Genomic DNA, 26,361 nt, shown 5'->3' on the forward strand with positions numbered 1-26,361 from the left:
AACAAACAAGTACACAAGCAAACAAGTTGAAGGAGTAGACAACACGCAAGATATTATTTTGGTTTTATTCTGGAGAAAACTCAAATAAACATTCATTCAAAAATGGCTCAGTGATTAAGCTCTTCCTTTTAGCAAGCGTTTTCAAATGATTTTTTTTTTAAATTTACGGTTTGTGCAATGGATTTTTTGCATCGTAATAAATCAGAGAGGTGATAAACAGATAACTTGGGTGTTAATAAGGTTAAAAGGTGCACACAGAAAGTGACACGTGTTCACAAAGGTGGTCGCTGTACCCCCTCCCTAACCTTTACCACTCTCTTCTCTATGGTAGAAAGAGCAACTGTGTGAAGGACTGTCCAGTAAACAAACCAGTCAATCAGAAGATATTAGCAGCATTACACTCGGCTGGTTGGTTGGTGGGCTTGAGAGAAAGTGCTTCCACATAAAGCCGATTGCACCTTGCGAGGGTTGATGGAAACCGGCCAACCCTGCACACAAGTGTCACCTCCAGAATACGCCCCGAGGCAAGATCTGCCCTGCACCTAACAGCACAACACCCCGGATGTTTACTGTCTGTGAAGACAGTGCTTCTGTGGAGATAAATTGTTATAACAACAGTCTAACAACAGTCTACAGTTTGTTGCAGAGTTTCAGCTTTTGAGCTAGAACCTGGGAGGATCACAGAATATTACAAAGTAGATGAACGACCAGCTGAGCAGAGCTGTACTGCAATGAAAATGCATGGAGATGTGACAGCGGTGGACGGTGATAACAAAGGTAACCACCACAGCCTTGTGGTCTTTAGATGCTCCCGATCTTCTTCCCTCGCTGCCTGTCCATCCCCAGCACAACGCCACAGAGCTGAGCCAAGAGTCGAACCGGCTGCCTTTCCTTCCCCAGCCCAACCCTATGGTCAGGTATCTATTTTTAGACATGGGTCAAGTGGAGGAGGTTTGCTGCTTTGCACGGGCGTCCAACTGGCTGGTGTTCACATCTTGAGACTGGAATCATTTGGCTGCTCAGTTCCCGAGTAAAGTGATAGATGGATTTTTGGTCGTTTTATTGAAAACTTGCAGAATGTGCCAGACGGCCGATGTCAGCAGCTAGCAGACGTACAGCAAGATAATCGTTCGTGCCCTCGAGTAACTTTCAATGCATTCCACGCACCCAACATGTCTTGGCTCGTTTTTGTTTTTTTTTTTTCCATTCCACTTATTTTCTTTCGATTTCCACGCGTATCGAAAACTTGTTTGCCCTTTTGTCACGGGACTTGGGAACTGGAATTAGGTTCTGTCATTTCGGGGGATACAAATTTACAGCTGTGAAGTCATCAAATACTAGCGATTTATGACGTAATTGTAACCGTTATTAACGAGCATTGACCAAAGGCTGCTTGATGACTATAGTCACACGCACGACCCAATGTGTTTTAAGCACCTTTCATCCCCATGACACAAGCGCTAAATAACAACACACGCACGCACGCACGCACGCACGCATCATAAACATTTAGAGAATATATATATATCTATTGTACTCGGAACTTGAAGCGGTAACATTATTTAGTCGTGTTCTCACAGTGAGCACCAGTGAAACACTTGCTGCATGAGGAAGACCGGGTTACCATGGGAGACATTCACCGGAGAACCGTTACAAATATTGCGTGAACAGTTACTAAAAAAAAAGAAGCTAATTTGTTCTAGATTTTTCCACGATGATTTCTTCTATCGATTTCGCCTTCGTTATAAATGCCGTTTCAAGCGACTGCCCACTTAATGAACAAACAGAAGCAAACCCTAAAAGAGAAAAGGACACTGGAGATGCCACAAAAGCCATCGTCATTAACAACTGTCCACCAAACATTAGCTTTTTTTTTTTTCAAAAAAAGGAGATTTGAATTTGTCAACAACAGAGCAGAGTGTGCTGATTGCGAGGTCACTTTTGATGTGTCCTGTTAGCTGATGATGAAGTGGGTGAAGATGGAAGACCAGAACGCCGAAGACTACGACAGCAACACTCGGAATATCAGTGCAACAGGGTCAAAAGATTTTTTTTAAGGGTTAGGGTATCAAATCAGCTGTCCATGATCATTGCTATTGCTAAAAGCTTTCCTGTCTCAGTGACACAATGTTTTGGGTTTTCTCTTAACAACGTGATAAAATTTTATTTCATAACTTGTTCGTCCAGAACATGCAGAATGAAGGGGTGAAAGGCCAATATCTATGTAACTACATCAAATCCGGGTGCCGGAAAAACTAAACAGCTACTATCCAGCTCCAGCTGAACAGCTCAAATGTCCGAGTCGATGAAGAATGCCTAAAAATGATTTTAACAACAATAGCAGGATGAAGTCATTTTGGGGGATAAAGGATGGGGTGGGGTGGAGGAAGAGCGAGGAACGGATTTACACTAGGTCCAACACTATTCTTATTCTAGCCTTATTGTTCCGGCTGTAATAAAAGTCGTCATCGGGCGAGCCGGGCATACTACCAGCTCGTCTCGGGGTGCTGGAGGTCGCTGCCTCGCGGAAGCCGTGAGAACACGGTACCCCGAGTGCGCACACAGGAGCACTGTAGCTGCGGCTGTTCAGAGTCATGCCCACCCCCGAGGTAGGCACCTCCCAGGGGGGTAAGTTCTTTGACTCCGGTGTTCACAAACACGGAGGGAACTTGTAGGAATTGGGCCTGGGCTGGGGGTTCTGATTGTTCTCTGGAAGACAAGGACGAGAAGGACCTGGATGCTGCCAGGCTGCGTGATGTCCGGCTGTCGGCGTCGCCCTCCGATCGCCGTTGCTGACCGTCGTGCGATGAGTGGCGGAGGTAGTGCAGCTGGTGCACGCAGTCGCAGCTGTCCACGGAGCTGCGGCGGGAGGCCGGCGCCTGCAGGTTCCTGAGGAAGGCGGAGTAGAGCGAGACGTTAAAGATGTTACCGTTGGTCTGCGCGCTGTAATGGCCGCCGCCGCCCAATCGTCGGCAGAAGAGGCTGCAGGCGAAGAATCGGAAGCGCTGGCTCATGATGGCGTAGAGGAAAGGGTTCAGCATGCTGTTCAGCAACAGCAGCCACTGCGACGCCGTCGCCACGGTGTCCGGCACGATCACGTAGTTGTAGTCCGTGGCGGCGTGGGATGGCTGGCTGGTCATGACGTAGTTCCAGCTGGATGCGCCACCCGCCACGTGAACGAGGGAAAGTTTGACGTGGTCCGGGCGCTCGCCAGCGGCAAGTCGTGCAGCCACCGCTTCGTACAACACGGCGCATGCGCGGCATCCGCAGCAGACGAAGAAAACGACGATGAGCAGGACGAGCCTGAAAGAGATGCACAGCATGCTCTGCGGCGGGGGGATAGCGTCCGGCACTGAAGCAGCGGCAGCAGCGCTCGGGGAGGTGGCACCCAGAAGCTCCAGGTCGCCGCTGACGTGGAACCGCTGCTTGCCACCCTCCGTCTGGGAGGGCAGGCTCAGGACCGACAGGCGACGCACGGAGAACATGGCGCCGGCCGCCACCGCCCCGTTGGTGCTGACTTCCGGTCGTCGCGAGTCCTCGGAGCCCCGGCGCGAGTGGAGCGAGACGACGTCGATCTTGCGCGAGTGAAGGCGCGCCACCCACACGATGCGAGCGTAAGCGTAGGTCAGCACGCTGACCGGCACGAGGAAAGGTGACGATGGCCTTGACCCACAGGTAACCCATGGACGGCGCTGGCTGCACGTCGCAGATGTGTTGCACGAGCACGAAGCCCACCTGCACCGCATCCGTCGTCACGGTCACGCCGAAGAGCAAGGCCTGAGGACAATAAGCAACGAGGAGCACACGGTTAGCCAATGGGAGGACAGATCACAAACTAAGTGGAATCAATCAGCCAATGGGAGGACAGATTGCATCGCAAATCCGATGAAATGTGTGGAATCTGAATCCGATGGGTAGAGAGAGAATGAAAGAAATTTGATACGGTAAAGGTAAATGACCTCTATCTGTAGGGCAAGGGTCATAGCGCAAAGGTCAGCTACCTGTCTCTGTAGTGGAAAGGTCACATACCTGTACCCAGATGGCGAGCAGCACGAAGCCGACGTAGCGCCAGCGAGGCCAGGTGGAGTAGCGCAGACAGTGCAGGATTGCCAGGTACCTGTCGAGAGCGATGGCCGCTACTGACATGGCGGAGCCCACCGAGAAGAAGGTGATCACCGAGGCTGTCAACCGGCACATCATCTGCCAAAGAGCAAACGCACGGCCATTAAAGGAATGCGTGCACGTGCACAATGTGACAGGTTGTTGGTTCAATGCACGCTGTGGACACATGTTTTGTGTGCGACTTGTTCAGCCTCGAAATTGTTAGGAACTGCATAGTCAATGTGGAGGTTCCTCAGAAGAGAACGTATTTGCATTGGAAATGTCATCTGCAATATTGTGTGAATATTCCCTTTTCGAATATAATGCGTTTTTAGACCTGGCAGAAAGCTCGATATTTTCTCGCATGAAACCAGAAAGCGGAGTTTTTTTTTTTAGCATCTCTAGATAGGCAAAATCTGGAGATCATTAATTTTAACTGGAGGTAATAACTTACAGCACGACCACTCCAGAAACAGACTGCACACAACCGTCGAATTCAATATAAACCAACAGGAACAAAGTTATAACAAGATTTCATTCACCGAACCACAGGCATATGTATTGTAAAGTTTCTCAGTCTGATCACAAGATTATATCTGATCAATCAAACAGAAATGGAAAATAGGTTTTCCTTATTGATCATTCCGATTCTGAGTTGGAGAGTTATTTCTGGAAGCTCGCTGTCAGTATAAAGAAAACGTTTACTCGGGATGGTAGAAGGATACACACAAAAAATGGTGGGAAGTCAGAGGAATAAGGAGGGTGAGAGAAAAGGGAAATGAGGCAGAGACAAACAAAAATGTAGATGAGAAACAAGAGGGAGGGATGCTTCAACAGACGAGTGACGTCAGCGAACGTATTTGTGGGCCAAATCCAAATCGGGTTTTTTCCCTCCATCCTACACTCCTTTTCCTCAAGCCACATAGGCCACTCTCGTTCCCAGGAGAAATCAGAAAAAGCTATCCGGAAGCTGGCCAATCACAAGTCACGGCCTCGCCTCGTGCCACCCAAGGAGCTGTATGTCTTCTTGACAGGGTCAGCAAAGGTCAGCAGAAACCTGTCTGCGAGTGGCCAGGACTCAGCGCCTCTTCATTTTTTTTGAAAAATTTTGTCTCCTTGCTTGCCTGTCTTCCCGGCATCACAAGATATGCTCATTTCTGACATTCAGTCCGTAGGAACATTAAGCAGCATCCATATTGTGGAGAGGCTAAATTCAGTAAATCTTTCCCTATGCATTACTTTTTTTCAGGAAACTTTTAAAAATATTTGTGTTAAATTACTTTGGGCCTAACACGTCAAGTACATTCGGCTTAGAAAGTTTGAGAGACATTCAGTTAAGTTTTACCACAGATTCCACGACTGGCATCTCCTAATGACATATAGACACTGATCAAGATGTCATCTGCAAACTTTTCCGTTTCTGTTCAGAAACAAAAGCTTTTGTTTCAAAGTTGGTAAAGCACATTTGCGTGACATTATTTTAAATATATTTCGACAGGTATTCTATCAGAAAAGAAATGATGGTCATTTTCTGAAATACATTGCTAAAAAGAAAATCAAACTAAAATATCATGCGTTGGCCGGGAGTCGAACCCGGGTCGACTGCTTGGAAGGCAGCCATGCTGACCGTTACACCACCGACGCAGATGGCTGCTGTGGTTTATTTTCATATTTTATGGTATTTACTATCGCTGACAAGTGAATGGAAAACTGTAATTCTGAGTATTGATCAGTCATGTCTTCTTGTATTTTCCTTTTTCGCAAATGTAAATATTGGAAAGGAAAGTAAAATATTTTACTGTATCTCAAGTAAGAGGATATCGCAGAAATTGATAAGAATATTTTAAAGAAGTTACCTCAATAAACATCCGCCAACGTCTCTAGCGCTCACATTTCAACCCCAAGAACGCGAATCTATCTTCATTTTCTAAAAAAATCCGCTTTATTTGGTGCTTGGTTAAAATATTTAAGAATTTTTTTCGCTAAAATCAAACGCAGCTTGCCTCGCTGTGAGGTCCTGTCAGCATCACACTTCCTGTTGCGCGCGCATTCTTATAGGCAAAGCTGGTCAAATCTTAACATTAGTAAAAGAAACAACAATAATAATTATAATAATAGATGATCCAAACAGGATATGGACAAAGCAGAAACACTGGCTTAATAATAATAATTCCAATAGCATGTGCTCTCCTAACAATATATAGTCTCAATGTACTTGACTAAAAGCGCAGACAGAAATTACATGTACAGTGAATTACAATTGTAATTTAAATTACAAACAACAACAACAACAACAACAAACAATGAAAGAGAGAGAGAGAGGAAAGTGTTGGAGGGAGAGGTGACATAAAGACTTTTTCTTTTGTTCTTGTTTTGTTTTTGTTTATTTTTTTATTTTTGGTGAAGTAAGGGATTTTATTTTCAAATCGTTTTTATTAATTGAATTATGATGACTACACATTTAACTAAAGTGTTCAGTAACAAAGTCAACACAATAAGCGATATAGATTAGACCATTTCCAATGATTGAACAAATTATGTGTTGTGCTGTTCTCATGCGCCGCTTCTTGTTTTGTTTTGTGTTTCTTTTGTTTTGTTTTGTTGTGTTTTTTTTTTGTGTTTTTTTTTTTTTGTCACACTTGGAGGTCGAGATAAAACTGTCATCGGCAAGGCACCCAGAGGTCCGTACAGCTTAAGGTGTCGAGGTCAACAGTGACAAATTATGTCACAAAACACGATTTCGTGCGACAAACAAATGTTCATTACATTTGTTTTTAAATTGTTGAGCGTTTACATCTTCCTTGATGGCTGTGAAAATGATGGTTTCGACCTCTCCCACCACACCCCTCTCTCAATCCCAGACCAGATTATTCCCTTTCCCACTGGGTCCACACAAACCGAAAACAGAAAAGTTGGTGCAATTTAAATTGTTTACTTGCGCGTTTTTGCAATACGCTGGTTACATTATAGAAGGAAACAGGAATTATAGAGGATCATGGGATTGTGCTTGTTTACTTGCACCATCTCGCCTCGCCCCGACTGGCGGCAAGTTGTTTATTTGTCCTTTGTCTTCCTTTCTTAGGTGTTGGCCATGAACATTCATGAACCAAACAGGACACTGCAGGTATCCACAGACCAAACAGGATACGGACAGAGCAAATACTCGAGCTTGATGATAATGATGATGACAAATTATAATTATATTATTAAAATAAGACAGATGGAACGAAAGAGTAAACAAAAGAAAATGAAGGACGAGCAGAAGAAAGCATTAAAATGATTAATATGTATTTTTATTTAAATTAATGATATCAGTGTCAGCGTCACTACTATTTGTTGTTTTAACTCCCAATCTCGCCCTCCGGGCACAAAGGGATCCTTTATTCTGTCCATCAAGTCAATATCTTCATACCTGAGAAGATGAAAGACTAAACGGAAATCAGTCAACGGATCTGACCCGGCGATGCGAATAACACTTTACCTTCGATTGGTACTTATATATATATTAAAGACTTGTGTCAACCATCCTCATACAACATGACACGTTGTGATGTAGGTAACATTCCTAATGCTATGACACAGTGACACTTTGCACTAGCTGACCCTAGCAGCCACATCAAGCTTTAAAGTGACATGTCAAAGGTCAATGGACCCTTTCCCTATTGGGGAATTAATGAAACAACTAAAAAAAAATTCGGGTGAAGTGCAACAACGCAGATTCACTAGGGGATACCCTGAATACTGGAAAGTCAGACAGTTGAAGCAAAAGCAAGTAAACAAACAAGTAAACAACAAACAAACGCAAACAAACAAGCAAACATACAAGCAAACAAACAACAAACAAACAAACAAACAAACAAACAAACAAAAGCATTGCGTGAGGAGTTGGAAGAGTTTACAAAACAAGAAAAGACAAAACAAATCAATAAAGCAACTGAGGGAGGAATGGCTTCACGGACAGGAGGAACCGGCTTCAGTAAATGGCCAAAGACATTCTGCGATGAACAAGGCGCACTTCCTCCTTTCACTCACTTATCGTTGCCGAGCGCCAGGCCGAACCCCCAGGAGCGGGAGGCAACAGGTAAACAGCTTTGCGGAATCTGGATAAACAAATTTCAGTTTGCGTTTAGGCCAGTGGGCATTCCTCTTCACGAGACTGCGAGCCATGAGACCCATTACCGGCATCACGAAGGCAAATGAGAGCCCACGTGCCTCCCGGGTGTTGATTTGAATGCTTCCTGAACAAAACGTGTTAGGGGATCGGGGCTCTCGTTATGTTCGCATGGACTCGCACAGTGTTTGAACTGAGGTCCACGAATCGTTTTGTCTTGTTTTCGATAAATCAGGAAACGATAGTGCCAGGGAAGGAGATGGAGGAAGGGGGCACCACCAGGGGAGGTAACATTTTTAAAGGAAACAAGGAGTGGTCAGTCTGGAAGGCATTACACTTGATCAAATATCTCTTATAGTTAACCTTTTTTTTAAAGGATGAATGGGTATATTTATGGGGTTGATTTTATTTCTAAGTCTGAGCAAACAAAGTTTTAGACATGTGATATATACAAGAACACCAAGGAGGTCGCAGTTCCATGAAAGACAAACTGTCCAGGGAGGACAATGATTCGTCGAATAAATCCCAAGAAGTTAGGAGAACATTGTAAACATAAAGTCGAAACTGTAAAAGAAGTAAATGATTATACACATTACTAAAATAAAAGTAGAGGACGGCACCTTGGGGTTGCTTATACTGTGGACACTGTCATGGCGGACATCATTGGATCGCCAATGGTTTTTATCTTGTCTTGTCACTGCAAGATGTTGTTCGCTCACGTGTGTGTGTGTGTACGTGCACGACACACCAGCAATCATGTTCATTTTTCGGTTTATAAAGAAAATTCAAAGCTGTGAATTCTTTCACACAATCATTCCTATTCCTGTGAAGACAGTTGCTTCCTGTCGCAGGTATTCAGATGGAACGAGCGACGCCATATTATCACGGCCCTCGCTCCGCTCTCATGCCGAGTGGAGTCTGCATCAGTCTCAGCTTCATTTCTCCACGCTCCACTGCACTTCGATCCGCCAGTGAAGCGAGTGTAATTGGTCTTCTCGTGGCTACAGTGGACGACTGGCGTGTTTTCAATCACTTTTCGTCAAGCAGACGAACACGCAAGTCCTCCTCGCTCCTCCCTTTTCCCGCTTCATTCTCTTCTTACTTCGTAGTCTTTTCCTTTTCGTCTTCTTCTTACTTTTTGTCATCTTCTCTTTTTAATTCTCATAGAGGTTGTTTCCGGTGTATTTCCATCGTCTAGCAGGCTATTCTGATGCTGCCCTGGCGTTTCGGATATGTCTTCTATCTTGGAGTGTTATTTCCATGGGTTAGGATGGTACTCCGACATACCCTCCTGGCTCGGAAGTCTCGCTAAGTGTGTCCCAAGATGGCCTTTGTTCTGTCTTCTTTACCTAGAGGGCTTACTCCTATGTCTCACACCCTGTAGAACTTATTTTCTCTGAAAAATCTGGGAACTGTGCCGATTCTGACAGCTAATCTCATTGGCAAGGCGCATGCGCATCTTGAAAGTTTTTTTTTCCGGATCACTTTGGAAAAAAAATAAAAATAAAAAGAGGAATCTTGTACATGAAGCATGCTGGCATGACCAAGTCTGCACGTGCATGGCATAACACACAGCATCATGCACCATTGAGCTGAGCTCAGCTCAGACTTTGGAGGGGGGCAGTTTCGTCTCCTCCTCCTCCTCCTCGCCAGACCCTCCATCTCCACCAAATAAAAGATGGTGTGGTGGTGGGGAAGGTTGGGGGAGGGGTGATGCGCTCTTTCATTTCGATTCCCTGCCGCTGACATCGTAAGTCACGTGAGCTGCACTGAGTTGGGAGGAAGCCGTGGATGCTGAACTTACTGCGCAAGTCCAAAAAGCCAGGAGAGAGAAGGCTGCATTCAAATGCGCAATCACGAATAATATTTTTTTTCGATCAAATCATTTTTTGAAGGAGGGAAGGCGAGCTTGTGTGTGTGTGTTAGAAGGAGAGAGAAGGAGAGAGAGAAGGAGAAGAGGAGGAGGGAACTTGTCTCAGAGAGTTTGAGCCTCCAACTCTACCGTCTTCTGTACCATTAATGTGTCAGTCATGATGACCGTTTGTTTTTTTTTTATTGTGTCTGTTGTGCTGGTTGTTGATTTACTCCATGCTGTTTGTTGATTTTTTCCCCGTAAATGTGGCGAGGTTGTTTGTTTCAGCGCCTCTTTGTTTTTTTTTTTTTTTTCCCCGATAAACGTGGAATGAACCGCTATTCTTTAAATAAATGAAAAACAGGAAGTAAGAAAAGAATAAAATGGTCTAATGACTTTATGATTACCTACATATGTCTTGATATTATATGCATTAATATTGTTGTGCTGTCAGCCTATGACACATGGGATCCACGGTGCCTTCCATGATGATTGCTTGATTTGTGTGAGATGTGACCAGAACACATACTTTGTCTCTTGTGTAACATTTTACACTGCTGGCTTCGTTGGCAGAATGGATGTATTCTTAAAATGACTGTTAATCTATGTGCATATGTTTGTCTTTATGTTGTTATATTGTAAAATATTTATTTTTATGTGTCATGTATCTGTCAAAGATAATAAATGTTTAAAAAAAAAATGGATTGAGCTTTGAATGACAAATAAAACTGCTTGAGGGATAGCTGGAAAATTAAATAGACCTGTAGGTCGAATGACTTTATGCCAACCATGTCAAAAAATGTAAATAAGTCTATATAAGGCATCTCCGTCAGACCATCCAAAACATTTTGTTTCTTTTGTTGCTGATATGCATACATATTGGTAGAAAACGCGGATTTCAGGGGAAAAAAAACTAACAGTTATATTTTGCTCAAGATCTTCATTCCTATAACGGATTTCATATGAAGCTGAACTTTTCACCCCACGCCGACGCAGACGATATGGAAAATGGCTGAGACAGACAAAGCCTCTCTCGTATTGTTCACATCTGTCCCTCTCCCTCACCAGTAAATGTAGTTCCTGCTGCTCCTCCCAGGGTTCCCCCTCCTCAACTTTCTCCCCCTAAATCGGTCAGCATGGCGTATTGCAACAGCAGCGATAAATTTGTCTAGCAACCCCCAACCACCTCTCTCCTCTCCTCTCCCTCCCAGTCAATCCCGACAACTGCAGACTGACGACACTGATGGATGCTCTCCCCACTTCTCCGTGTCTGTCCATGGTGCCATCCCATTTCCCTGAAAGCCACGCGCACCGCTGCAGACGGAGAAAAGTCGGAAAACTTCGGAGGATTTGTGAAGAGACGACGACGGACCAATTACCAAAGAAAAAAAAAAAAAAAAAAACTACAAAGACCTTTTAAAAAATCTATGGTTTCTTGTAAAACCGAAAACCTTTTCCCGTCAGTTTCTCTTAGCCATGTCCAGTGTTGAAAGAAAACCCATCGCTCGAGGTTTCTCCAAAGGTTTAGAAACACATCACCCACGGTTTCAGAGTTGATGTCTTTAAGTAGATTTTTTTCTGAGTTTTTAGCCAGCTGGGCCCCATCCCTACCCCTAACCCCCTTCTCTCATCATCACCACCCTTTCTGCCTCTCGTTTCCGCTAACCCTAGCAATATTCTGTGGAAGAGAGAGAGAATTGGCAGCGAACTCCATGACCGCGACAGCTCCGCACTCAACGGACAGCCAGGAGGGACAGACTCGGTTCTCGGGCTTTCATCGTTACTCCTCAGCAAATCCATCGGTTGCAGCGTGACGTCAGCGATCGAGTCAAGTCAACGAGGGACTTTTTAAAGCCTGGACATTCCCCTCAACATCTTCCCCTCCCCTACATCCCCACAGAGGATTCAAGGATCTCAGACTTTCTTCTCCTCCCCAGAGCCTCAGGCAGATGCCGGTTGGCCCATTCTGATTGTTGGCAACATCCATCAACAATTTATTGATGAGGCGATGATCAGGCGTGGAGCACTTTAGTAAACAATTACAAAACTAAGTTTTCTGCCCTTGATCAGCGCCAGGCGATAACAAAGTAACGGCTATTGTATGCAAATTTCATAAATATGTTTAATACTGATGTTAAGGTCCCTAGAGGTTATAAAAACCCAACGATGTTTCTTTAGAACAAGTACATGTCCAAAATTTTAAAGAGAAAAAAATTTAAATTGGATGGCATTAGTGATCGTGAACCGTATCCATCTTCTAATTGTTTTTCTAATTCTAATTGGTTTTCTTTTCCATCTTGTCTCTGTCGGAAGAAAGAGATATGGGGAGACAAACATCGCGCCTGGATGGGACAAAAAGACAGTTGACTATGTGCCAACGACCATCAGGTGCATTCAAAAAGTGAAAGGCATATGGATGATGTGGTCAGGCCTTGTGTTGACTCAGATGCATTTGCTGAGGGTGGCGGAGTGGGGCGGATCGTTTCTCCGTGTCCGACATCATGAGCTCTTGAGTAAAGGGAGGGAGACAGATGTCATGTCAGACTACGATGATGACAACATCGTGGCACACCATTCCAGTCAGAACTTTGGCAGGTCAGGAGGAGCTTGAATGAAATCTCACATGTGTTGAAGGAAGACCGTTTCTTGTCTCCATGACTACGAAACCCAATCTTTCCCAGGCAAGAGAGATTTGGAGGTGCTATCAGGGTTGGTTTAGTTTAATAGAAAAAAAAAAAAAAAACATTGAAAGTTTTAAAAAAATTATCAGAAAATGTGAACTGGCAAACATCGTGGAACAGACCTTGGAGAAAAGCCACTGGTGGCTGAGGAGGCCGCACGTTGCCAGGGAAACAGTGAGCACGGTGAAGGCTGTGTCGGCCACCGCAAGACTCAGCACGAACGCTGACGACGACCTCATCCTCAGCTTGCGGGTCAAGGCCAGGGTCAGAAGCACGACCACGTTGGCGCACAAGGCCACCACGCCGACCGCCAGGAAGGCGACGAGCAGCACGATGTCGCTGCTGCTGACTGCGGTGTGGGAGGTTGTGGAAGTTGTCGGTGTGGCAGACGGGAGATGGGAGGCGGCCATGTAGCGCTGCCCAGAGCTGCGGCTGAAAGCAGGCAACGTCGACCTGCAAACAGTCATCATCATCATCATCATCATTTAACCCTTATTGGGTATGGCAGTACACTGATATCTGACCACAATGCATTTTTTTTACTTTTACCAGTTTCAGTGCTCTGCTCAACGACAGAGCATTTTTGGCACTTTGCTGCACACTTAAACAAAACCAAACAAGCTTAACCAATTAACAAATGAATAAAATAAGTGAAAGATAAAAAAATAATATAAGACGGTAGTAATAAAAGAGAGAAAGAACATAAAAAGAACATAATGAAAGAAATGAATAAACTAAGAATGGAAGAAAGAAAGGAAAAAATTAAGAAGGAAAAATATAAGAAGAATTGTAACAAATAATCCAAGAAACCAAAAAAATGGAAGAAATGCAGAAAGAGAGAGAGAGAGAGAGAGAGACAAGGAAAGATTAAAAAAAGGAAAGAAATCAAAGAGAAAGTTTTTTTAAGTACATAAAAAAGAAAGGAAAAATAAAGTGGAAAAAAAGGAAAAAAGGAAGAATCTAAGGAAAAAATAGGGAAGGAATCTCGGAAAGAAAGAATAAAACAAGGAATGAAGTATTTAAGACCACTCGAGCAATGTTTCAAAGTCGGAGGAACAACCCTGACGTGTGTAATCATGTCTGAGCTCGCTAAAAATAGCATTTAAAAAAGTAGAGTTTACCTGATACACCTTATTGTCCGAATAGGTCACGTGCCTGTGGCGGGTGTGTCTGTGTCTGTGTGTCTGTGTCTGTGTGTGTCTGTCTCAGCAGTTGCTATGTAGTGTTGTAGTTGATGTTTGGAGTCTGCGGTCCTCTTGCCTACAGCCCGCGTAACATCGCGTTTCCAAAATGTACTTTTCAAAAACATTTTGTATTGTAAGAATTACAGTTGAGATGCCCTGGAAGCATTTATCGTCTAACTGATGTCACTAATGAAGATCACTTTCAAGGAAAGGAAGACATGTTATTTATTATTTAACTCTCTTTCTCTCCTCTCACTCTCTTGACATTTCAAGTCGGACGCACGTTGCTAATGATGTTGGGTGTTGACGACAGCAAGCGAAGACAAAGATGGCGAAAAGTTCCCCCAAAGCTTCTCGGGTTCATTCCCGGAGCAGACAGCAGACATTGCCGGGATGCTGCAACAAGTGCGACCACCGTCTGGGACGAGTTGCATCTCGCAGTCACGTGACCGCCTTTCGTTCCCTTTGGCCGCAGGGTCACTCGTCAGCGCCCCCTACGCGCCCTTTGCCGCGGTGGAATATCTGCCAACATCAATCAACGCACAAGACTTTCGTCCTTTCAGGCTCCTCGTCATCGATTTTCGTTTGCAGAGATCAGTGACGTCTGAGAATAACTACTCCGCTCTGTGATTCCAACTGTCCAGACTGGAAACATGTCTGTCTGTCTGTAGGTGTGTCAGACATGCAGCCAGAGATAACCGACTTTCTTTAACTGTTTGTTTGCTTGTTTGTTTGTTTGTTTGTTTGTTTGTTTGTTTGTTTGTTTAGCTAAGTAACAGACCCCAGCTGGTGGTATTACTAAGCGTTCTCGAACCATCGTCTTGGTCCTTGTAATCAAAGGGTCTGTGTGACAAGTATCAAAGCGGCACAACTCCGTCTTGCTGGGCATTGATTGCGCCCCTTTACCTCGGACAGTTTGGTAGGTCTAAACATCCTCTAAATAAATACATAAATAACGACAACTCCTTGCCCCGCAGGAAACTCGCATGTCGTTCATAAGGGGTTCAGCTGTACCAGGGCGAGAAGGTTAAGGAGACAGATGAGTCTGCCGGAGACTTCCATCATGGAAAAGATGGCTTTCCTCAGGAGAAAAGGAAATATCTGTCCTTACTCATCCTTCGTACCCACAGGCCAGTCCTTGGATTTATTCATGAGGGATTTGGATAAGCTAGCACGAACTCGAGAAAAACTTGTTAGTTTCAAAATGTATTGACGAGGAAGGACAGGAGCAGATCCATCATCGCAGCTTCTTTTCAAAGAATATAAATAATTGTGAACTTTAACATAATGAATACTTATTTATTATCTGTACAAAGCAGCAATGTTTTAATCCGTCGTATAAATAAAATGAAGTTCTTATCCTTATAATTTTTTTTCCTTCAACTTGTGAGTGGTGGTCATACAGATCACTGGATCCACCTCCTGTCCCTCCCTGGATGGTGATCGGTGGGACCTGTCTTTGTCAACTGTTTTGTCTAATTCACGGACCGACATTAATGAAGGTCCCTGTCTAATTTATTTGTCTGACTCATCGTTTGGTGAAGGTTTTGTGAAAGGGCTGGAGGCTGGTTCGATTAGTGAATACAGCTGTGAATAATTAATGGCACTTGACTGATCGACCTCCAAGCTTGGATTAAGAACTCAGCTTTGAAAAGTTTAAAAGTTTCTTGTGAGCGACTGGGTCCATTAGTGAATACAGCTTTGAATAATTTAACTGGCACTTAGCTGAGCTGTCTCAGTGCTTGCTTGGAGAACACAGATTGGAATGTTTCTTGGGACAAACTAGCGGTGGGCTCCATTAGTGAATACTGCACTGATTGGAATGGTACTTTGACTGATCGATCTCAGACCTTGGTTCGAGTCCAGCCATTACCTGCTTCCCCAGCGTTCTCTACACTTTACCCTGTTTTGTTTCTTATCTACATTGTTACTACAGTCTATGTCTGGCATAAAATATATTTTTCTGATAATAGTATCATATTTTGCTTTTACTAAGAAGTGTTTTAAAGCTGACAACGTCCTTTGATTAAAGTTAAAAAGGAAAACCCGTTCAACCGAAACATTATTTGAATTAAGAAGGTAATAATTATTAAAAAATTCTTTTTGAAAAATATGAATTCAATTTGTGTGTGTGTTAACCAAAAATATTAATTCAGTTAGTAAATAATCTATTATTAGTAACAAGTACTTGCTGCCCTATGGAGGTGTTTAGAAACAAGAACAAACCCAAGAAACCCTCACCACCACAGAATTATTTTCTCTTTTTGTTATGTCCTTATAAGTATATATTTATATATATTTTATGAAACATGCAATGAAATTTTGAGTAAACGATAAAACTATTTTACTACTCAGACCATTCTACGATCTGGTCTTTTAATTGAACTGACTGTCGGACCTTGTGAACACACAGTCCATGTCCCAGCAGGCTCCCCATCCTTCTACAGTCGCCAGCAATCAAATGCAGGGAGAGACTCAAAGAGTTTCCCGGATTGTAGAAAGTTCTGGCAAGACAGATTTATCTATCTTAGCTAAATTCGGCCCATATTTGTAAACACTTTCTGACAGAGATAAGGCTGATGGATTGAAAATAGCTTTCGACCTCACGACATGATTTCTGCATCAATTGTTGTGATAGCAGCGAGGAGCTGATCACACGAGAGAAGACGAGAAAGTGTTTGTGTACCTGTGTGTGTGTGTGAACACGTATCTGTGAATACATGTGTGTGTGAGAGCGAGGGTACAAAGATACTTATTTTTGGAAAGACAGTTTTATGCTTCCTTTTCTTTATTCTTCTAATGCATTTACTTTCTGTCAACAACCGGCGCAATTCTTGAAAGTTATTTTGATTTTAACATGAAAGAAATTTCCCAACCTGAAGATAAAACAAGTGATAAATCTACAAACTGCCGTAGAAGCAGTTTTGGGTTAGCATCTACCCAATGGCAGCATCCTCTCAACCACTTACAACTGTATGTTGAATGTGTTTGCTGGAGGCAGTGAGGTCAGCGCCGGTTGCTGCATGCTCACCTGTCACAAAGGTGGTTTGGCCCACGATCTTTTATAACTGGACTGCTGGCAGACGATTTTTTCCCCAGTTAAGAACTAAAACGAGGCATTAGACTACAAAGCTTCCGGTTTATTCACATTCTTTGTTACGGCTCGCCGAGACTAACAGAGGAGAACTTGGCAAGAGGCTAAGCGTTGGTCGTGGCAGACAGACAGTAGTCCATCTATACACGTCCTTTGTTTTACTTGTCCATGAAAGAGAGAGTGAACACCTCGACGAGGGTAGAACGACTGTTGGTGATAAAAATCGTTTGCTGTCGATGTCATGTTGTTCTCGTTCTCTGACATGTGACACGCAAATGTTGTCAAGAGTTCAAAGAGCGGGGTTACGAAAGTAAAGTCACAAGTATGGTACAGTGGAGGATAATTAGTACATGAGGACAGGGGGAAACAATTAACAAGGGCAATCAATAGTTCAGAAATTTGTCTTGGTTGCAGATCGTTGTGCGCGGTTCTGTCAAACTATCAGCGATCCATTTTTCGTTTGATGACCACTAAGTGTTCATAGATGCATACACCAACTCTCTCTCTCTCTCAGAACTGGAGGTGAGGTGAATGTGTGTCCGGTTGTATGTCTGGCACCAGACAGAGTAACGGAGTTTTGCTGTGCATTGCATATGAAAAGCAAATTAGTTTTCACAGGCCTCGCCACACAATCGTGAAATGTATCCTTTCGAATGTCTCACTGTCCATGTTGCTGTTAAACGACTTTTGTAAATAATATCTAGTGTGTTCTGACTGGTTCTTTAGCAAAAGCTTCCTGTGTCTGAAACGTAGTGATTAAGCGTGTTGGGAGGAAAGATTGAAATATTTCACAAACCTCTTTTTGTTGCTGTTCGGATGAGAACGGAAACCGAAAATCGAGGGCGGCTGGCGAGTGATATGCGTGGGCGCGAGCGTGGGCGTGATTTTTCTTTGATGTCGCCGAGAGGCTCCAATTTCTGATATTATATTTATTTCTTAAATTCGTATTTCGTTGGTGTTTTCTCTTTCGACCGAAACTCTGCAGGCAGAGTCCAGACGACTGCATACTTGATTCCCCCTTTCCCCGCCTCCCCCCAACACACTTCTCGTGCCTATCGCCGAGTCATCAGAGGGAACATCAAAAGTAACAACTCTCATTATTATTATTTTTTTTTCTGAGCCATGGCATCTTGTACCTACACCATATCCGGGTGTCGCTGCAGGCTGCCAGTCAACCAATACCCAGGTCTTGCTACTGTTTTCTTTTCACCGTCCGGCATCCCCTTAGTGCACTCATAACATTACTCAGGTCAAGCGAGCAGGTCAGGCTGGGAACTGGGGCTGGGGGTCCACATTCCGTATTCACAGAGACATTTTCCAGGCCACTAGGTCCAAAATCGCTTCTTTCATTTCCTTGGCGAAGAACGCAAATTTTTAGAAAAAATATCGAAGCAACTTCTTCTAAAGAAGGGCATTGAATCTTGAAAGACTTTCTTGCAGCTACCAAACTCCTTCCAATGACACTCAAAAAGATTAATTTTGTGTTTCTTAACATCTTTTCCACAAAAAAGTTTCGTCTAAAAATCTCCGAGATATTAGTTGATGTTAATTAGATGTAGTTCCTTCGTTCTCGTATCAACCAGATTCAGTTTTCTTCTCAAGTACTTCACTACCTCCATGAGTCAGAGTGTATATCATGAAGAGGACATCCTAGAACTATCCACCCCATTCTTCAGGTCTGCAAATTTGCCCTCGCATGAAAAAAAGTGATATTGACCCCAAAGCATTCAAACGGTTAGTTTTTAAACATGTTCAGTGCAAAAAAAGTAAACATAGTATGTTACTGATGGCTCTGCCTCCGTCAACCTATTCAACCCATCTTCTCATTGTCTTCAATCTTCCTCTCATCCCCCGAGACTAGCGGGCCTCGAACCAGACGCCGTACATTTGGTCCTGGTTTCTTTCTTGTTTCTGGTTCACTCCACCAAACTGCCATTCCGTATTCGCCAGAACCCAATCTTCTTTCAAAACCTCTCTGAAATCTTTTTTTCTTTTCCTGTGGTCACATGGTTTTTTTCTGGCCGTGCGCATGTGTGAGTGCTTGTATGCGCCATCAACTGCTGTAGCAAGAGTCGGCACTTTGTAAACACTTATGAATGCTGTTGTTGTTGTTTTCATGAGGGGATGACATGCTCCAAAGGGCGCGGAATGTCCTGCAATGGTGTGGAAGTGGTGTTGAGTACACGGGACAGTTAAAGATGACTCACTTAGTCCGATCCTGGCGGCTAATGACATTCTCTCGTCACGTGCATTGATCGCCGCTCGGCGCGCGAGGGGAGGAAGGGGAGGAAGGGGATGAGGGAGGAGAGGCCCCCGCACGCAGGATGCTGGATGCCTCATCGAAACGCAGGGCAAAGGTCATGTCGGCAATCTCAGGCCGGAGGATCTGTCGTCTTACAGGGAAAAGAAAGGGTGAAAATGCTGTCATATTGATGACAACACTCGGCTTCTGCACGTGCTCTGCGCATGCGTGGGTGCATGTTTGTGGCTGATGTATTCACAGATGACATGAGCCAAGATGGTGATATGCTGACGATGGTTTATAATCTTACAAAAAAGGTAAATATCGTGTACCCGCTAGAGTAAATTCACAAGATGTTTTATTTATTTTGGATTTTTCTTCTTTTTGTTTGTTTTGGGTTTTTATCGTAGAGAAATTCGCAGAGCACTTAATTTGTGCAAATGAACCAAAATAAATAAAGATCTAGGAGTTCAAATGAGGATAGTCTATCGATTGGAATGTTTATTGTAAACAAATATGGCGTACGTAAATAAACATGTGGCATACATGTGTTTATTTGACAAATAAACACGTGTCTCTCGCTCTTCGAGGTGGTGGAGGGGAAATCAGCTTAGGACAATAATCTACAAAACGATTCTTACTTTTCAAGTAGTAGGTTGAGGTATATAAAAGCCACATACAAAACAAAAAAAGAAAATAATAAAAGTATTGGACTGGAGGGAAAAAAGATAAGAAAATAGGAAGAATCAATTTACAGCCGATGACAAGTTCAAGATCTGGCAGTTTTGTTGTTTTCTTCACCAGCGGTAATTGACAATCCATTTTGGGCACATGTTGGTAATTAGACCTGAATGAGTTTCTTCCAGTGTTGACGGAGATTCTGATTAAAGGGGAAAAAACACAAAAACAACAAAACAAGAGATGGTACAGAAAAAGAACAGCCAGTACATTTAAGTGAACTCTACTCATCACCACAATAAGCTGGAGTAACAGTAACCAATAGTCAGTGTATGGGCACACTTAATTTCAGGTACTGATGAAGTCAATGAAAATTCAAAACAAAAAATACATAAATAAAATAAAGGAAGTCTAGCAGCTAAAGGAATCTGATATCTTGGAGCAATCATGCTGGTTTCACAAGAGTGGAGGAGTGTAGCTGCTGGTTTTCACAAGAGTTTGGGGGAGCATCAACAAGCGAGTGCATTGCCTTTTCAACTCACGTGTAGAGGCCGTTTTAATACGGACAAACATTTAACCAAATTTGTAAAATTTTTGACATGAAGGTTAAAATAAAACCTTTGCGAAACTTTCGTCCGTCTTTGAAATCTTAGAGAGATTATTTATTCTCGAGTTCTGTCCTTTCCCACAATTTTCCGTTCGCGCAGGAAAAATTTGAGATAAAGGAACACCACTAAAAGAACAAAGAACAAAGAACACTTTGGAAGGATACAGTAAAGCCGTGGAAATAGTTCGATAGTTCGTATTCCATTCCCATCGTCTGAGAAAAGGACCTCGCATAGAGTAAAAGAGAGTTCGCCAATTATAAAAAAAAAGGATTGAATGCAAATTTATGTGCAATAGCAAAAAGTTATTTAATATTGTCTTAGAAAGCTTCTTCCTATGGGGGCCATTGGAACTAACCAGGGGAGAGGAATGGTGATAAGCAAAAAAAAAAAAACAAAAAAAAAAAAAAAAAAAAACCAATCTGTAAAATAAAATTCTGTTATCTATAAGCAAGGAGAACGGTAATCCATTCTGTATGGCGAAACCAAACGATGTGTTCTCAATGTCCCTTGTTTCATAAGAAAAACGAGTTTGTTCACCTTCTAGTACAGAAAGATCAGTGGCTCTAGCAATCTGAACCCAGTGTACTTGGGAGAGAGAGAACAATAACTGTACATGCCAACGTAAGTAGTGTAAAAAAAGGAAAACAAGAGAGAAAAACAGCCGAGGGCGCAGCAAGGAGGTAGTCTGTGCCTCCTGTGTCTCCTGCGTGTAACTGCCGGTCTGATATACACACCGAACTAATGGCTTCATTAGCTACAAAAATAATCTGGCAAGACATCTGACACCCCTGATGATGCTGGTGATTACTAGACCAGAACACAAACAGCACACACACATACACATATATATATAGAGAGAGGACAACAAAACAGACCCTATCAATTTATCGACATCATCGTTATCACGGTCGTTGACTTTGTAGCAGAAGCAGCAGCAAGAAAAAGAAGAAGGGCGAGTAGTTCTACAGCAAACCTTACAATCTGTTTGTAACAACAACAACAACAACAACAACAACAACAACAACAACAACAACGACGAGTTTCGCTGAGCTGTGCAACTTCTCGCCCTCGCAGCTCCAGGTTTGTTGTGTTTTATTTTTTTCTAGATTTTTTTTTTTGTTTGTTTAGCCGTATTTACATTCTCGCCTTCATCCGATCTACCTGCGGGCCTGTCGACTGCTTGTGCAGGCTCACTGAAATCGAGTGCACGTGTTTAGGATTTTTTACAATTATTTTTCGGTGATGTTTTATAAGAGCCCTTATCGCCCTTTACAAAGGTGAGCTTTCTTTCAAAGATCATCTGCGATGTGTAGACCGAACTTTTATCAGCCTCGCATCCCCCGTGCCTCAAAAAACTGTTATCATCAGCACTTACTATCAAGGAACTACATGAGATTACATCAGGTATGTTGATCTGCTTGTCTGTACTTGCTCTTCCCTCGGCATCAACATTTGGAGGAGGTTTGCCTTTGGTCTAAAAATACAAATGGCGAGCTGGTGAACATTCATGGACTTCTTTTTATTCCAGGACATGAAGTCTTTATGAAATCAACAAACCATCCCACACCTCTCACTGACTGATCCTCGAGTAAGCTCGTCTTCTCGTCTTCCTTAACATGTAACTCCACTCGAGTATTGCTGTATACTCACAGAAATCTTACATCTTCAAAACATATCAGAGCAAGTACAACAACTCTTCATGTACTCTGTTGTAAACATTTTAAAACCAGTGAGTTTCTGAACTCTATAATCAATCCCGATAATTAGTCTATAATTATCCATATAATTACACTTTTCTTAGTCTGTTCAATCTTTACATATTAAGTCTTTATAAACTAATAAACCTCTACAATTACTGTATTATTAGCCTCTACAATCACTATGTAATAAGTCTAGACAATTACTCTATTTTTAGCCTGTAGAGTTGAATTATTATTAGTCTGTAGAATTACTTTAGCTTCCATAATTACAACTAATGAGTACAATCCCTAAATTATTAGTCTGTGGTCCACTTCATAATACTACTATCAATGTTTAGAATCCCTTTAGTCTCTAGAATTACTGTGTAATAATTATTAGTCTCTACACTTACTGTGTCATTATTTTAGTCTGAACAAACACTATACATCGTCGGTTTTTTTTTTTTGTTTCAGTGCGATACATATCGAGAATCGTTTGTTTCCCTGAAGACGATTCTCTGTCTCTTTGAATTTTTTTTCGCGAGATGCAAATCTTCTCCTCTGTTGTGTCTGAACAAAAACTGTCGAATAATTAAGAAGTGGAAGTTGATCCCACGTCATTCCACGAGACCTCCAATTGCGTACGAGATGTGTGATCACGTGGAGAGACAGCAGCGCCCTCTAGCGGGCGCAGAATCTTGTGAACAGTAATCACGCGCAGAACCAAATATTACTTTACTTAAGATGGGGTTGGGATGGTCGGGGAGGAGTGTAGATCGTGTAATTTGATCAAGCGGAATCCATTCAGTGAGCGGAAATTGTGGGCGCCTCTGGTGTCCGCTCGGTCAGTATTTACTCCCCTTTATTTTTCGCTCGCAGTCTAATCATTTAGTCGGAATAATGTGTCCCATGAGTACTTTGTGGCTGAGTACAATCAGCAACAGCTCTAATAATAACTGTCTTCTCCATCGTTTTAATCATCGGTCGTCGTAATGAAGTTATTTCGTCAAATATTCAGCGCATGCGCAGTCCATACTCGCCGATGGTCCAAGAAGAAGTTCGGGGCGCGGGTGAGAGTTGTTTTTAGTGAGACACACCAACATAAAGAGAAGGATGGAAAAGACATCAGTGTTGTGTTATCAACAAAGGCAACGATAAATAAATAGATTGGAGAAGATTTAGGGTTTTTTGTATTTTGGCTTTAAACTTCACTATGGCTTGTTTACTAAAACACTTTGATTACAACTTTTAACGAGAACTCTTCTCACAAACACACACAGAGAATGAGAGAGATAGAGAACAATTTCTTATTGCTGTACATATATCATTTAAGTACATAAAAGACATTGTGTAGACCAACAAATATCAATGTATTATTGCTTTAAGCTAGTTATTTGTTAAGCTATTAAATATGGCGTATGGTTAAACTAATTAATAAAATGTTGTTTTTAGACAAGATAGCCCTGGAATATTTCTTGGTTTCATCAACCAGTCGCGTATCCCAAACACAAGAAGTTGGAACAGACAGCCGTAGACACAGTAAAGAATCTATGGTCTGCTTATGCGCATGTCCGCGGTTAGAAAGGAAACGGATATGACGTCACGAGTCACGGCTTAATCCTCGAGGCGGTATTGATAACTGTCTGTGATTTGTATAACGGGACAGACGGCCCCGGGATTTTGTTGTATGGCGAGGTGCACCCCGTGATACCGGCTTTTGGTTTAAAGCATGGCGCTTTCAAACGGCGAGCGGTTATCAAGATTCACCTGCCATCTCCATCACAGAGCAAGTGATGCGCGCGATGATACGACGAGATAGCAGAAACGGCTGCCCTCGTTTGAAAAATTAAGAAGCTGAGAAACTTAATAACGACTGTATAAAATCACAACTCGCAAAATAAGTCTACAATGACGAGTATCAGTGTCAGTGACCTTTGACTTCCAGCGACAGAAAAGTAATTTTTATTTTGTGTCGGTACCAAGGCAGCTCAGCAATTTGTTAACTTCTCTGAAAATGATTCACACCCTCTTTGAGATTATGCAAATAATAATAGTAACCAATAATTTACTCGCCTGAAAACTCGAGGATATGAATGTCAGGAGCAGCAAAAGAGAAGTGGGGAAGGAAGGAGGAAGATTACATAAATTTAAGGAGAGGACCACAGAGAGGCACAGAGCCTGTTATTAACTCGCAGGTCGGGAGGACAATGCAGCAGAAAATATCAGTGGCAGACAGGAGGGGATGTACATTCGTCACTGTCAGTCTTCCCCAAAACCTAGCCAAAGATCATGGTATTGAAACTGCAAAAGGTCCAAACAGAAGAAAGGAGAGAAGTTAGAGGATTTTAAAGGAAGATGAGGACAACTTCATCTTGCAATGGACCTTGGGTCTTATCCGTTGATACATTGAAAATGTAGAAAGCCCCCAAAAAAAACCTGACAGGCAAACTGTATTTACTCTCTCATACATTAACTGCATTAAATTCTGCTGATGGTGTTTCAGTGAGAAGGTAGAAGAGTTATTGTGGGATCTTCCTGAACATTGAGAGTGAGACACGGGAACACAAGTCAGGCTGACATAAGTCAGTCTAATACAAGTCAGTCAGTCAGTCTGACATGAGAACAAAAGTCAGGCTAACATAAGTCGGACTAACAAGAGAACACAGTCAGTCACACACAGGAAGACGAGTCAACCTAAGCACCGAGAAATAAAAGTTCCCTGTCGGTATCGGAACCCCAAGCCCCAGAGGAAGCTGCTTCGCCAGGTTGTCGGAAATTACGAACAAAGCGTTTACACCGACTGTCAGCGCGCACTTCCGACTGCGGAATAGATGGGCGGCACACAAGAAAGGAGAAAGCAAACTGTTTTACATCCCATGATCTGTACACACAAACATGTGCAGGCCAAATTAAATCCAGAAACAACCTGTCACGCCCTTTTCTTCTACACCATCTCCCTCAAAACTGTTTTATACCTCTCGCCAGCGTGCATCGCGTGCACACACACACACAGTCTCTCTCCTACCTCAACACCTGCAACACACACAGACACACACACACCCAAAGACAGTCTCTCTCTCACCTACCTCAACACCTGCACACACACACACCCAAAGACACAGTCTCTCTCTCTTCCTACCTCAACACCTGCAACACACACACAGACACACACATAGTCTCTCTCTCTTACCTCAACACCTGCAACACACGCACAGAAAGAGAGAGTACAAATAACTGTTGTTGATTTTTCACAGATATCTGCTGACAAAATGCATATAAATATGTCAACAATATTGACAATCACGCTGACTCCTGTATTGACGAGTATCAGACTGGCAGAAGATGCTGGTAGGACAGGTAGACGGACAGAGTTAAAGCTTGATTGTCGGACAGACAGACAGACAGACAGACAGACAGACAGACAGACAGACAGGTGTTGTGTCAGGACACTTACCTCAGTCTATCAGGAGCTGGGAGCGCGTGAAGAATTATCCTGCACGCAGAAGGCCGAGTGCGCCGAGGCCATCTCTCCGAGGCACCGCAGGGAGGGAAAGCTGCAAGTGTTCTCTCCTCACGGTCCCTGTCTCCTCCTCACTAGAGGGCGCTTTTGTAGGCGGGCGGCAGGCGGCGGCGGTAGGCGGCAAGCGGCGAGCCTGCTTTCCATCGCGAGCGAGACACAGCGATCGAAAAAAAAAAAAAGAAAAAAGAAACCGACTCAACTTTTGAAGAGAAAGAGATTTAAGAGAGAGAGAGCCGATAAATACTTTCTTTTCCTCTGTTTACTGCATTGGTTTTTACAGATGCCACAGGACTGGTGCTGTAGTCTGTCGGCTATGGGAGATTGCTCTTCAGGGTTTTCTCGGATTCTATAATTTTGTTCTTGCTGCACCTGCGCATTCCCTCATTTGTTCTCATCTTACCAGTAGAAGGTAACGACAACGACACTAACACCATCGCTTCGTTTATTTTTTAACCTCGGGACAGGGTTAGAAGGGATCTGCTAGTATTTTTTATTCATCAATAATAAGAAAGTAAGACACAATAATACAAACATTCTAGTAAAGTGTAGCTGAACCCTCGACAGTTCAATGCACTCGAGTGTGGAGGTCACAGCACTGTAATTTACTTATT

The 26,361-nt window shown here is 43.1% G+C and overlaps 1 protein-coding gene and 1 non-coding gene across 4 annotated transcripts in view; both read right to left on the reverse strand.

Moving 5' to 3' along the window:
• The window catches only part of LOC112558847 (gastrin/cholecystokinin type B receptor-like), a 42,204-nt gene extending 16,086 nt beyond the window's left edge, over positions 1 to 26,118 (reverse strand). The window contains exons 1-4 of one of the 3 annotated variants that reach the window (XM_025229559.1): positions 25,685 to 26,118; positions 12,868 to 13,198; positions 4,030 to 4,200; positions 52 to 3,777 (exon numbers count right to left, since the gene is read on the reverse strand). In XM_025229559.1, the coding sequence (XP_025085344.1) occupies positions 2,926 to 3,777; positions 4,030 to 4,200; positions 12,868 to 13,155 (1,311 nt within the window). In that variant the 5' untranslated portion in view covers positions 13,156 to 13,198; positions 25,685 to 26,118 and the 3' untranslated portion in view covers positions 52 to 2,925. Of the gene's footprint in view, positions 1 to 51; positions 3,778 to 4,029; positions 4,201 to 5,957; positions 6,069 to 12,867; positions 13,199 to 24,423; positions 24,652 to 25,684 lie in introns of those variants that run through there. The other 2 variants (XM_025229560.1, XM_025229557.1) reach the window with 2 other exon arrangements.
• Positions 5,674 to 5,745, reverse strand: Trnag-ucc. Its single transcript has one exon. It is a non-coding gene; the product is annotated as a tRNA-Gly (tRNA).
• Positions 26,119 to 26,361: the final 243 nt, after the last annotated feature.

The sequence above is a fragment of the Pomacea canaliculata genome, linkage group LG3, assembly GCF_003073045.1.
Source record: "Pomacea canaliculata isolate SZHN2017 linkage group LG3, ASM307304v1, whole genome shotgun sequence".
Classification (NCBI taxonomy): domain Eukaryota; kingdom Metazoa; phylum Mollusca; class Gastropoda; order Architaenioglossa; family Ampullariidae; genus Pomacea; species Pomacea canaliculata.